The following is a 13,574-nucleotide window of genomic DNA, read 5'->3' on the forward strand; positions in this document are numbered from 1 at the left end:
ATAGGTTATTTCCAATCAACTTGAAGATACAGATATAATTATCAATTTTACTCACTCCAGGGTATTGGCTGGCATGTGGTGTAAGATTCTTAAAGGCCCATTGGATGTTCTGGTGAGAAGCGAGTTGTCTTGTGAATGCAGGAGACTGTTCACAGCAGAGCCTCAGAATGCCGTAGTAGGCGGGCAGCATCCCACGGTTAAAAAGCACCACATCCTGATCATCATGGTCAGCAAGGATGTAATTGAAGGCAATGTTCTTGGTTACCACTGGGTTCTGAACAATAAGGCGGATATTCTCTGGACAGTCAGCACACACATTGTACCAAAATGAAAGCAAAGCCTGTTTATTGTGATTTGTAGCTATTGCTGGCTCAGAAAGTTTAGGCTGGAAAAGGTTCCACAAATCCATGAAATATGTGGAAAACATCAGCTTCTCAGTTTTGGAAATTAAACAGTAAGTCATAAAGCTAAAATAGGGCACTAGCTTTGTAGTGCCATGAACAGCAGCATCAACATAAAGTTTGGCTCTTGAGAGCAAACCAAGGAGCACGTTGTAGACCTGATGTAGGACTACTGTTGTGTCTGGACTGAGTGGAAGGTCACGGGTTGGGATGTGCAAAGACCTTGTTGACCGGAACATCTGGCGGAATGAATTGCTTGGTATAAGGGACACCAGAAGATAAGCTGCAGCTATAAAATGTAAAACAAAACTGTCAGATCCTTATAAGATATAAAACAGACTGAAGAGCAGTCATTAAACACAAAGCCACTCTTCTCTTTAAAAATTAAAATGAATAAAAATTAAGGGACATGTACATTTCTTAATATCTTTCTGCTCTACCACTGGCCCCAAAGAAACTTCCTAAGGAATGATGAAAACAAACATCTTCCATTGTCATTGTTATTTTTTAAGTGGCAACAATAATTGCACTAATAGAAGCTTTCCCGAGATGTAGAATTTTCCACTTATTTTATCACTGCATTTCTTCTCAGGAAATAATATGGTTTAACTTGAAAAGAACAGGCATTTAGAGTCAGAAGACCTAGCTAAGACTGTCTGAACATGGTCAAATCATTCAATTTTGTTAGCATGTTTTCTTCTTTACAAAATAAGGGTAAGTTATTTTGTAATAATTTACAGATTAACAGTAAAATATAAAGTTATAAAGACAGAATGAAATCTACTTTAAAGTGCATTGTAAGGTGAAGATTTTATATATATATATATATATATTATATATATTTTATATATATATATATATATATATATGCATATGCGCCGCCAATTATAGAACATTAACTCTGGAAAATCTTTACAAGTCTCCTAGGCTAAATTTGTATTTTTAAGATTTTTTTTCATGAGTACAGTTGACACACAATGTTGTATTAGTCTCAGGTGTACAACAGAATGATTCAACTTCTCTATATGTCATGCTGTGCTCACCACAGTGTCACCACACAACACTATTACAGTACCATTGCTGATATTCCCTATGCTATATGCTTTATCCCCATGACTTATTCATTCCATAACTAGAAGCTTCTAGGCTGACTCTGAACACAAATCAAGCATCCCTTCTTCAACATACCTGAAAAATGTTATTAAGCATACAATTCTGAGAAATAAATGACTCATTAGTTGAGTTCATCCATAAAAACAGTTACTGTGTGTGCAAAGCACTGAGCTAGGTACTTTAAAAATATTACTTCATTTAATCCTCACAATCATTCTGGAGGTAGGTAATGTTACACTGGAAAATCTAAATCTTGGAGAAGCAAAGACCAAGGTCACACAGATAGAGGTGAAACTCAGATTTAGCCCTGGGAGACAATAATGATGATGATGGTCCAACAACAAGAACTGCTAACATTTATCAAATGTTTATGCTATTTAATACCATAACTTCATGTAGCAGGCACTAATTCTATTATCCTCACTTTCAATCAGACTTAAAACAGTCAGACTATACCCATGTTACACATCTCATGGCAGAGCTGGAATTCAAACCCAGGTAGTCAGATTCATGAGCTAATGTTCCTAAAAACAATCACCAGAGAGCCTCTTCATGGCTTCCAATGCCTTAGAGTTTTTAACTCTTCAATATACCTATAATTTTGTCTCCCATTATTTTACCTATAGCTTGATAATTTCCAGTGTTCTGTCAAAGCAAATAAAGTTAGGGTTTCTAAAATTAATTATAACCTATTTTACAGATTTCAAATTAAACCTTATGCACAATTTTGTGCACAATATTACATTTCTACGTATTTTTTCACCTATTAATATCGCCCTGGTTAGGCTCAATTTGGTATAGGTTTCCAATATTAAAACTTGGCATGTAGGGGTCATCTTGATCAATCACTGTGTAAGTTGCTACTGAGAAAAGTAATTTGTGATTAGAAAAAACTTACTTGGTTTACCCCCAAATCTTCTTATGAAACATTTTCAAACACAACTCAAGGTTCAAAATACTCTACCAAAGACCCACTTAAATTCTACAATGAACATTTAGCTTTATTTTATTATACACCATCTATTTATTTAGGAGCTATCTGCTTCTAAATAAAAAATAAGGTCTTCTTAGGAGAAATAAATTCCAGGAAGGTCAATATGGAAGAATAGGCTATCACGCTAAACACTGCCTTGCTATGACTAAAGAGTCCCTTCATTTAGTTCTATACTGTAGAGAACTTAGAATAAGTCAATCTCCATTTCTATATGGCAATTCTTCAACTATTTTAAGACATAAACTTATGTCTCCACTTTTTTAAACATTCTGAAGCATTCCTTAAAATTTTGTAGGGTTTAATATACTTCTCAGTAGTTTTTCTTTTATACATGTTACTATAATTCTTATTGTTATATTGATTTCATTCAAATATCTGGGCTTTTTTTCAATTTATAGCAAAAGGACCTTTTCATATTACTATAGTCTTATAATTTTTAAGTGATTGACTGTAACAATTTATTTCCCAACTGAACATCTAGTTTTTAATTTTTCATAACCATAATAAATAAAGCTATTTAAGCACCCATATATTGGATGACTTATTTACAACACTGGAATCCTTGAAATGATATTACTGAATTTATAAAGGGCAAAGCATTTTGAAGATCTTGGTACAAATAGCTAAACTGCCTTTCATAAAGTAATATTACTCACAACTTCAACTGCCATGTATGAGGAGGCCACTTCCTCAGTATATGAATATTAGGTTTAACAGCTAAAAAAAACTTTTTTTGGGTTCAGGATATATTTTTTATTGTCTTATGGTCAGAAGTCAGAACATAAATGCCAATCAGCATAGGTGTCAGCATTTATAAATGACCCATCACTATAGGGTTACATAAACTGGCAGGAAAAACAAGCCTATGAGTATCAATGCCAATCCATGCGTACCCAACCAGTACAAGGTATGTTTCCCAAACAAACTTCTTATTTTAGGACAGGCAGAAGAGACATAGTTACCATATTCTCTCCCGACTTTTCTCTTATTATTAACATCTATTGTTACTATGGTATATTTGTTGTAACTAAGGAACCAACACTGCACATTACTTTTAACTAAATTCCATACTTTAGATTTTATTAGTTTTCCCTTAATGTTCTTTTATTTTGGCTCCAGGATCCCATCTAGGATATATTACATTTAATCATGTCTCTGTAAGCTCCTCTTGGCTGTGACAGTTTCTCAGGCTCTCCCTGATTTTGGAAAACCTTGACAGTTTAAAGATTTTATTTATTTATTCATGAGAGACACAGACACAGACAGAGGGAGAGCCTGATGTAGAACTCGATCCCAGGACCCCAAGATCATGCCCTGGGCTGAAGGGAGGTGCTCAACCACTGAGCCACCCAGGCGTCCCTCAAATGATGTTTTTTTTTGTAATGAAGACCAGACAGGTAAAGTTTATATCATATCACATCAAGGGTACATTCTATCAACACTCATCAGTGATGATATTAACCATAATCACCTGGCTGAGTTAATGTTTGTCAAATTTCACTTATAGTTATGCTACCCACAAACCACAAGAAACTCTTAAAGAGAGAACAAACTGCAGGGTGATGGAGGGGAGTGGGTGGGGAATGGACTGTGGGGGATGGACACCGAGGGCACCTGATATGATGAGTACTGGGTGTTTTAAGTGATAAATCATTCAATCTTCCTGAAACAACACTGCACTGTATATTAACTAAAATTTGGGAAAAAAAAAAAAAAGTTACATAACCCATTCCCCATTCCTTACTCCTTGAAAGCAAGTCACTAAACTCACACTTAAGGGGTAGGGAGGTTAAGCTCCACCTCCTTGGAGGGAGGATGGACATAAATACATTTAGAATTTTTTTTGTATAGGAGATTTGTCTTTTCTCCATTTATTTATTTGATCCTTTATCAGCGCGGATTCATAGGTATTTATTTTATACTTGGGGGTATAATCCAGCACTATGTTAATTTTTCTACTCAAGTTCTAGCTTTAGCCATTGGGCGTTCTTTCAGGTTGGTTCTGTGTCTGTCCGACATACTCCTATCATTTTGTTTTTTGAGTATTTCTTTACTTTCTGGTCCTACTAGACGCTCCAGGCTCATCTTGTATATTACCTGCCCCAGACCTAGAATCAGCCCTTTCTTCAAAGAGCTATTATTTGTTTTATTGGAGAATGGTCTTTAGAAACCTACATCTAGGGGTATTCCATGTGCAAGTTGCTATTGCAGTATCACTCATTCTAGGCCCTTTCAGCAGATGGTTAGGAAGTATGATTTTAATGATTAAATTTAATAATTAAATACATTTTAAAAATCAGCTTTGGTTTTGAATATTACCAAAAGAAAATATATTATTTAACAAGCAATTTTCTAGTCTGTGAAATATCTACTTTTCGCATTTGTCCATCTGTCTTCCAAGATGTTTATTCCCTTCTAGCCTCTGTAAAGGTGTTTTATCATTTAACTCCCATGATTTCATTGAATATTTTCTCTCAATATTTTCAATACCTTTTTATTATGTTCCTCTTCAATTAATGCTTATCATGCTTTGTAATCTATCAAGCAAGGAAACAAAAATGGTGGTGGTGGTGATATCAACCAAGACAGGGCAGTTTCCTATCCTTGAAACACCAAAAAACACTGGATATTTGCAAAACATTGCCATTTCCAAATACTAATGTAACTTTGGCCTTTAAATCAGTATCTCCAAAAGTCTTTGTAATATACAATGGGCATTACTATAATTGCCTTAAAAACAAAAGAGCAAAACTTGGAACAACAAATGGTTTAAGTTCTGAATATTTGACTTACAAGTCCTGACTCTAGGATAATTGTGAGCCAAAAGAAACCGCTCGACCCAGTTTTCCATATTCTGTAGGACCCAGCTGTGTGCCAGTTTATTTCGGGGTGTCTGTACTGCCAACCAATCCAAACATTGAGAAGGATTGTATTCAATTACCTAAAAATAAAATGACAAGAACAGAGTATAATCCACTAATTGAGGAGTTTTTCTTTCTGTTTTAAAGATTTTACTTATTTATTCACGAGAGACACAGGGAGAGAGGTAGAGACATAGGCAGAGGGAGAAGTAGGCTCCTCGTGAGAGCCCGATGCAGAACTTGACCCCAGGACCACGACCTGAGCCAAAGGCAGACACTCAACCACTGAGCCACTCACGGGTCCCAGAGGAGTTACTTTTTTACTTGCTTTTGGTATATGCCATTAATCACTTAAAGTCAAGGTAGTTTTTTGAAAACTAGTGCCTAAGTTTCACCAGTTTTTCTTCATCTTTTTAAATTAATTTTTTTAAGCTGGGGAGAGGGGCACAGGGACCAGGAGAGAGAGAATCTTAAGCAGGCTCCATGCCCAGCACAGAGCCCAACATGGGGCTCAATCTCACAACCCTGAAATTATGACCTGAGCCAAAATCAAGAGTTGGATGCTTAACAGACTGGGCCGCCCAGGTGCACCTCTTCATTTTTAAAGCTACATTTATCCATAGGAAATATTCAGAAAAATCTGTCATCACAGTTTATAAAATAAAAATAAAATAACCAAGGACTCTAACATAGAAGCAGTCAGGGACCCAATGATTTTTAGATCTCATTCAATTTATAAACTGACTTCAAAGTGCTTCTAATTCTGTAGTTTCTCATCTTTATTTTTCTTATTGTGTGTCCAATCTACTATTGCACATGAGAATGAAAAGTAGTAACTGCATTACTAGGGAGATTTTTTCCCATTGGATAAAGAAATCTTAAGAATGTAGATTTGGCTTTTGGGACAGTTTCATACCCACTCATTTATGTACTGTCTAGATGATTTTACATTAACTAAAATAGCAGCTGAACGGTTGCAAAAGATATCACAGAGCCCACAAAACTTAAAATGTTTACTAACTGATCAGAGAAAAAGTTTGCTGACCCCTTGGTCTAAAAAGTAGGTCTTCCCACCATTCAAGAGAAATTCTGTGACCTCAGCAGTTATTCTGAAGGAAAGGACGTGGCTGATACTTCCTGTATCATTTCTGTTAACTACAGAAAACATGTGGCTTTTATTTCTAAGATTCTATTGCCTTACAGAATTTTTTTTGAGGGAAGGGAATGAAAACGCTAAACAGGCTGAAGACTATTTTTATGACTCTACATACAATAGTCTTTAAACTTGTGGGAAACAAGAACTCCTTTTCTCCCCTAAGTCTCCTGACTAAAAGCATGTCTTCTTCCCTGACTTGTGACCTTCTAAAACCATTTGGATTACCCAAGTAAGATGGTACTTAAGCTGGCAATAACTTTATTAGAAAAATAAATTTCTAAGAAAAAGAAATACTGAAACCTCTATTCCAAGACTTACCTCCCATATCCTCTGTAGAATGTAAGATGCAAAGGGAGGCATTCCTGGAGGTCCACCAGCAAACTCCATGAGCATAGTCAACAATTTAAAGAAAGGATTGGCTGCCTGTAAAACATACATAACTGTGTATTTAAATGTACTTGAACCCATCTGTTTCAGGAGAAAAGAAACACATAGAACTTTTCTACACATCACATTTAAATCTATGTTAGGTTAGCAGGTCTCAGTACTCCTGCATGTAAACTTGAACTATCATAAGGCAGCAGGATCAACTTGGGATACAAAGTCAACTGCATGGGCATCACATATAATAGAAAACATGTATTTTTCTGGATATCAACTTGGAAAAAAACTACTCAAAACTTTTATTAATGAGACAACCTTATTTATAGAATAATTCAGGTTAAATGTTTCTTGTGGCATCCCTTTATTTCTAAGGTGTAAATTACATCATTTGATAAAGTGTCATTAATGTGGCTAAAACATTACCATTTTACAAAACTACTTTTGTTTAATACTGTATTATTATCTATGTCTTTTTTTTTATCTGGTCAATCTTCGTTTTTTTTGAATACAATTATGATACATGCTTCAAATCAAACAATTTTAAAGTTTAGTATCTATGTGGCATGCCAATATGTTGAACTTATATATAAATTTATATTTAACTGGGAAAATTACATTTAAGATAGTAAAATATAAAGGAGTAACTCAGCTTATTCAGATTATATAATGAAAAATAAGCTTTGTTATGGGAGATACTTTGGTTTTTTTTTTTTCCAACAATTAGAAAGGTTTAAAAACATGAATTAAAAACATGAATTAACTAATGTGTACATACCTCAGGAGTCAACTTTGCTATTGATGTGAAAAGCATAGACACGATCTAAAACAAAAAAGGGGGATTTCAGAACATTCTTTTAAAAACTACCAAAAAGCTTTAAGACTGTTTCTTAGCACTTACATGTTCTGCTAGCCGATTATTGTATCGACAGAGGCTGAAAATCAGATTACAAGTTTGTCTTATATTGATGCCATCGCGAATATGTTGAAACAAGAAGGGGAATCCCTGTTAAAAGTAAAAGTTGTTCATTTAAGAATCGCTATTATTTGTGGGGTGATCAAATCCTCTAATATATAAAATATTACCTTTCCTCCTGTTAATGCTGCCATGTCAGTCTGTGATAATGTCAAATGCCTGAAAGGAAACATTAGTGGAAATAAGTTTTTCTTCCCTCTGTGCTACTGTAGCTATTTGTATCATGACATGCATCAAAACTGTCAATTCAATTACAATGTACCAAGCCACTAACACAAAATGATTTTTGAACATTCTGCTGGCTAAACTTACTTGCTAGACAGACATCTTTTAGATAACTTTTCAAGATTCCAGAATTGATATATAGAAGCCCAAACCTATTTATTTCCCATTTAAATAACTATATATTTGTGTACTATAAACACTAGGATGGGTCTGAATTGTTCTTTTTTTATTTTTTGACATGAGACCCTTCAAAACAAAATGAACTTTTAAGAAATACTAAAGAGTTTCAGTTACCAGTTTACCATTTCTGCTATTTCTTTACTACAGAAAATTTCAGATACATAAAAAAATAATAAGATAATGGAAGTATCCCATTACTCAGCTTCAAATTACTAATTCATAACTAGTTTTGTTTCATTTGTACCTCCCACTCACTCAATATGGACTATTCTGAAGCAACTCCAGGTTTTTTATCATTTAATCCAAAAATCTATTTATTTCTAACAGATAAATTAAAAAAAAAAAAACATAACCACACTACCATTTCACACACTTTAAATAAATCCACAATTCCTTACTACCATACAATATCCAGTGTATGATTACCTCAAGTTTCTAAAACTTTTTTAAATAAATTGTTGACTCTGTTGCAAATAAAGTCCTCTGCTGCAAGTGGTTGAAATGTCTTTTAAATATCTTACAGACTACTGGTTTCCCCTCCAATTTTGTTTTTATCTCGCAATTTATGAGCTGAAGAGAGTAGGTAGGTGGTCCTGAAGAATTTCCCACATTTCCATTTTGCTGATCATATCCTTGTGGTGTTGCTTTAACCTGTTCCTTTGTCCCTGTATTTACTGTAAACTGGTAGTTTAGATCTAGACACTTGATCATATCTAGGTTTGATCTTAAGCATGCTTTATAGGTGGTGATATTGACTTTCATCAGGAGGCACACAATGAAAGGCTGTCTTTTTGTAATATTGTCAGTCATTGATGATCATCTCCTAGATCCATTACTTCATCTGGGGTGCAAAATACAGATTGTCTAATTTCAGCATTATTTGCTTATTCATTAGCTCAAACACCTCCAAGATGGCGAGCTTCCTCTCATTTATCATTTGGTTTCTATGAGGTATAATTCTTGCTTGTAAGACGAATGCTTCGTATCATTCCTTTATTAGTATATTTCCAAAATTATGTTTTGATTTCCTAATATACTCCAAAGGTTACCAGTAAGTAGTTTCATTTGTTTTTAGGTACCATTACCAACTCATTGATTTAAACATCTGTGATGCATTTTAGTCCTCTTGTAGTTATTCTATACTGATGTTCAAGTTGTCCAATCTATGACCAGCAGGAATATCCATAATGGGTTCTTGAGTCCTTTTAACACAAGCTTAGTAGTCTTTGATAGCTCTCCTTTCCAAAATGACAAAACATTCTATGCTTCCCATTCCTTTGTTGACCATAACCTGGAATTGCCCATTTTTTCAAGGAACTTTGATTTTCTTGCAGAGCAAATGATATCTAGGGATTACAATTTAGATGCCAGGAGCACTCACTCATTCTCAGTTGGGCAGGATTTCTAAGCCTTTTCAGAAAACGGAAGTATATAAAACATTTTTTGTTTGCTTAAGACAAAATACACCATAGATTCTGTTATTTCCAAATTCAAATTTAAAGAACTTACATAAAAAAACCTAGTTTTATATTTGTATTCCTTCTGTCTTTTGCTGAAAATCTTGGGTTTCTAATGACATTAACAGTTACTTATTTGCTTTATTCTATGATATATGCTAGTTTCAGGATAATAATTACAATTACACTATGAACAATATACTTAGTAGAACAGTTTAGGATAATTTTACAATTCTTTATGTCTTCATGTACAACTAGGAATTTACAGTTAAATTAATGTGTTCTAAAGTCATTTTAACGAATTCCTCTCCAGAGGCTATGCCACCAGGTCAATATGTAATTCATTTATTTCAGTCTGCTTTTGATTTTTAGGGATTGCATTTTATTAATTTACTTATCATTATATAAAACATTTACATGATTACATTTAAATCTAAAAAACAAAAACAACGTATATTCAAAGTCAAGCTTTCATTCCTGTCCTTTCCAGTCTGTTTTTCCCTTCCCCAACCACAGGAAACTTCTTTTATTTTTTGATTTAATCTTTATAAAAAAAAATACAGTAAATTCTTGTTATTTGTAGTACTTATGTTCTATAAAGTGTTGCAAACACCAAGTTAGTGATTACTGAATCATTGCTCATAAGAAAAATACAGGGTGTCAGGTTCTTGTGAACCTCTGGTCACATTTTCTTCAACCAATCAATATGTTACCTTGTTTTAAGTGTGTTTCTGTTTAAAGATACCTTATTAAATACACATTGTTCATTCATTAGCACTGAAATCACAGAAAATTAATACTATTAACTCATACCTGAATGAAACTTGTCTAATGTGCATTTTCTCTAAGGCACATTATGGCCTTCTTGAGCTTAGGAACACTAGATAGCACTTTGCACTATACTTAGCGGCAGTTTTAAACACGAAGTCACCAACAAAAAGCACAAATGTGAAAAACATGGCATAAACCATGAAAAGGACATTTGTTTACAATATGAGAAATGAAACAAGAAGTCATAGTGTCACCCTGTTTGACATTGGCTGGGAAGGTATGTATCATAATTCAAATTTTCTGCCACTCTGCACATGGATATTTGCAGTCCACCCATGACTGTAAAAAGAGCCATGAGTACTGATTTTGGGATTGCAATAAATCCCTGCAAGTACACAAATTGCAAACAGTAGATCCATAATAAGGAATAATGAAAATTGGGTGTACAAGCTCTCAATCTCTGCAACCCCACAGCCACCCCTTTCTCAAAAAGCACCATACATACTTTTATCCACCTTGCTTTTTTTGCTTGGTAATATTGACCCTTAAGATCTCTCCATGTAGTACAGATATATTCCATATTTCTTCTTTTCAGCAATAGAATATTGAGTGGATGCCTGCTTTTTTTTCAAGCAATCCTCTCTTTTTGGTTATTTCTAGTCTTTTTCTATTATAAACTTAACGCTTCAATAAATATCCATGCACACACATCTTTCTGTATTTGGGGAATAGATTTCTCTAAGTAGCGTTGTCAGGTTAAAGGATGAATGCACATATAATTTGCTAAATATTTTACTGTATATTTCTTCAATGTATATTTCTAACATGACTCAGAGGTACAAAGTCATCTCATACAAAGGACTGAAATACTTATGCCACAAGAGTTGATAAATAGTGGTATTATTGAAAAGGAATTATGTAACAAAATTAGTGATAAAACAATTAGGTAAAAGGAGTAAAATCAAACATGCTTTAACCATTTTGAATGTTGAAACATTTCACCTTTCTGAGCGAGACTGTTCAACCAACAGAGCAACTAAAGCTATCATTTTTTCCAGGGCAGCCGGCCTGTATTTTTCTTCTGCCAGGGAAAGAATATCTTCTTCCTCCTCCTCTTCTTCCCCCTCTTCCTCGGACAACACTTCAACTTGAGGCTAGAATAAAATGTTAAAACGAATATATTAAAATTGAATTATCTTGAAGCAAGAATAACTTGACTGTTTTACAGTCTACTCAGGGTAGGAGTACGTACCATGAAGAACAACCAATCAAAGGCCTAATTCTGACTAAACATCATTCAGGACAATTTTAGATGTAGCAAGCAGAACTGTAAAGAACATGATTCTCAATACTATGACTATTTACACCTCACAGAGGTATACATCTTTCAATATATTTTTTTCTTATAGGCAGGTACTTTAGAAGATAAAACAGGATCAAATTTTATAGGAGCATTATAAGACAGTTTTTCTATTCAGTAAAAATGCAAGTTACACAAAGTATCCTTATTTGCAGTATTCAGATAATCCAAACAAGTCTTCCAAAGACTTCTATTGCTTTCAAATTCAAGAGACAGAAATGATTTTATGATTTAACAAAGCAAAAGAAAAGCAGTCTAAACAGGTAGCTTTTTATGCAGGAATTAGACAGGAGAAGTCCACATTCTGAGAAGCATTACAATATAATGGTTAATAGTTTAGCTCAGGAATCTGACCAAAGATCAAAGACCAACTCACTGTAATCTGAAACAAGTTAACCTCTTTATGCCTCAAGTTCCTGATCTGTAAAATGGACCTAACAATAGTATTTACACCTCAGAGTTGAGATAGGGTTAAATAAGATAGTATAAATAGAGCATAAGCCAAGGTGGTTACTAAAGACAACACAAAGTTCATGTCATGCTTTAGTATTATAAATAGACTAGGATACTTAAATTTTAGGAAAACTGTGACAAACTCAATAGCAAGAACTTAAAAATATGGCCAGTAAAAACGGTCACTGAAACAGCAAGCTACTGATATGACATCAAAGTGGGTGGTGGCCATTTTACCTAAATTTATGCTCCAGGGCCTTGCTAAAGAAATTGATCACTTGATTATTCTCCTGCTATATCCATTAAAAATATCAACCAATCTAAGACCCTTAAAATTACCTACTATCAGCACTGGAAGGGACTTTAAAGGGATCTTATATCTAATGATCTTCTATGATACAAACTTGAAAACATGGCTCCCTAAATCCCCAATATGAGAGAGACAGTTATACTTACATTTTCAGGCCCTTTGGTTCCCATGTAAAAATGTACCATTGTAGATATGGCTTGCAAGGAAAGCAAAAACTGGCTCTAAAAATGAAAACATTGATTTAAAAATATAAAACAAAAACAATTAAGTTTTAAATATTGAAAATAGGTATATAATCCCAGAGATAAACAAGATATAGCCTTACCTCTTCTTCACCCATTTTGGCAAATTCATAAAGGAAGGCAAAATACTCTGTAAGATGTTTACTGTGAGGTTTTACACCATGTTCCATAATTAGTAACAGAGTTCTCACAAATCGAGTGACACAGGAACGACCACCAATATCTTCTACTGAGGCATCCATGTCATCTGACCTGAAAACACAATTTAATATACCTTAGAAACAGTATTAACTCTGTGAAAAGATATTCTAGGAAGAGAAATATCCTTAAAAACCTAAATTTCAGGCAGCCTGGGTGGCTCAGCAGCGGTTTAACACCACCTTCAGTCCAGGGCCTGATCCTGGAAACCTGGGATTGAGTCCCGTATCAGGCTCCCTGTGTGGAGCCTGTTTCTCCCTCTGCCTGTGTCTCTGCCTCGCTCTCTCTCATGAATAAATAAATAAAAATAGAAAAAAAAAACAATTAAATTTCTTTCATCCTTTTATAATGAAAACCAATTGTAGTAATTTAAGTAGGTGGATTCTAATTATGGTATCTAAATCAATCCAAACAACAAGACTAAGTCATGAAGTTATTTGTAGAGCATTTTGAGGCACTTAATTAAAAATAAACAATAATGTTTTTTCTTCTTGAT

At 34.2% G+C, this 13,574-nt stretch overlaps 1 protein-coding gene across 3 annotated transcripts in view; it reads right to left on the reverse strand.

Moving 5' to 3' along the window:
• USP34 (ubiquitin specific peptidase 34) overlaps positions 1-13,574 on the reverse strand; it is a 242,803-nt gene that overhangs the window by 22,561 nt on the left and 206,668 nt on the right. For all 3 annotated transcript variants that reach the window (XM_072741698.1, XM_072741697.1, XM_072741696.1), the window contains exons 60-68: positions 12,964-13,132; positions 12,785-12,859; positions 11,518-11,669; positions 7,993-8,041; positions 7,808-7,912; positions 7,685-7,729; positions 6,844-6,948; positions 5,302-5,449; positions 56-690 (exon numbers count right to left, since the gene is read on the reverse strand). In XM_072741698.1, the coding sequence (XP_072597799.1) occupies positions 56-690; positions 5,302-5,449; positions 6,844-6,948; positions 7,685-7,729; positions 7,808-7,912; positions 7,993-8,041; positions 11,518-11,669; positions 12,785-12,859; positions 12,964-13,132 (1,483 nt within the window). The remainder of the gene's footprint in view (positions 1-55; positions 691-5,301; positions 5,450-6,843; positions 6,949-7,684; positions 7,730-7,807; positions 7,913-7,992; positions 8,042-11,517; positions 11,670-12,784; positions 12,860-12,963; positions 13,133-13,574) is intronic.

The sequence above is a fragment of the Vulpes vulpes genome, chromosome 16, assembly GCF_048418805.1.
Source record: "Vulpes vulpes isolate BD-2025 chromosome 16, VulVul3, whole genome shotgun sequence".
In the NCBI taxonomy this organism is placed as follows: Eukaryota; Metazoa; Chordata; class Mammalia; order Carnivora; family Canidae; genus Vulpes; species Vulpes vulpes.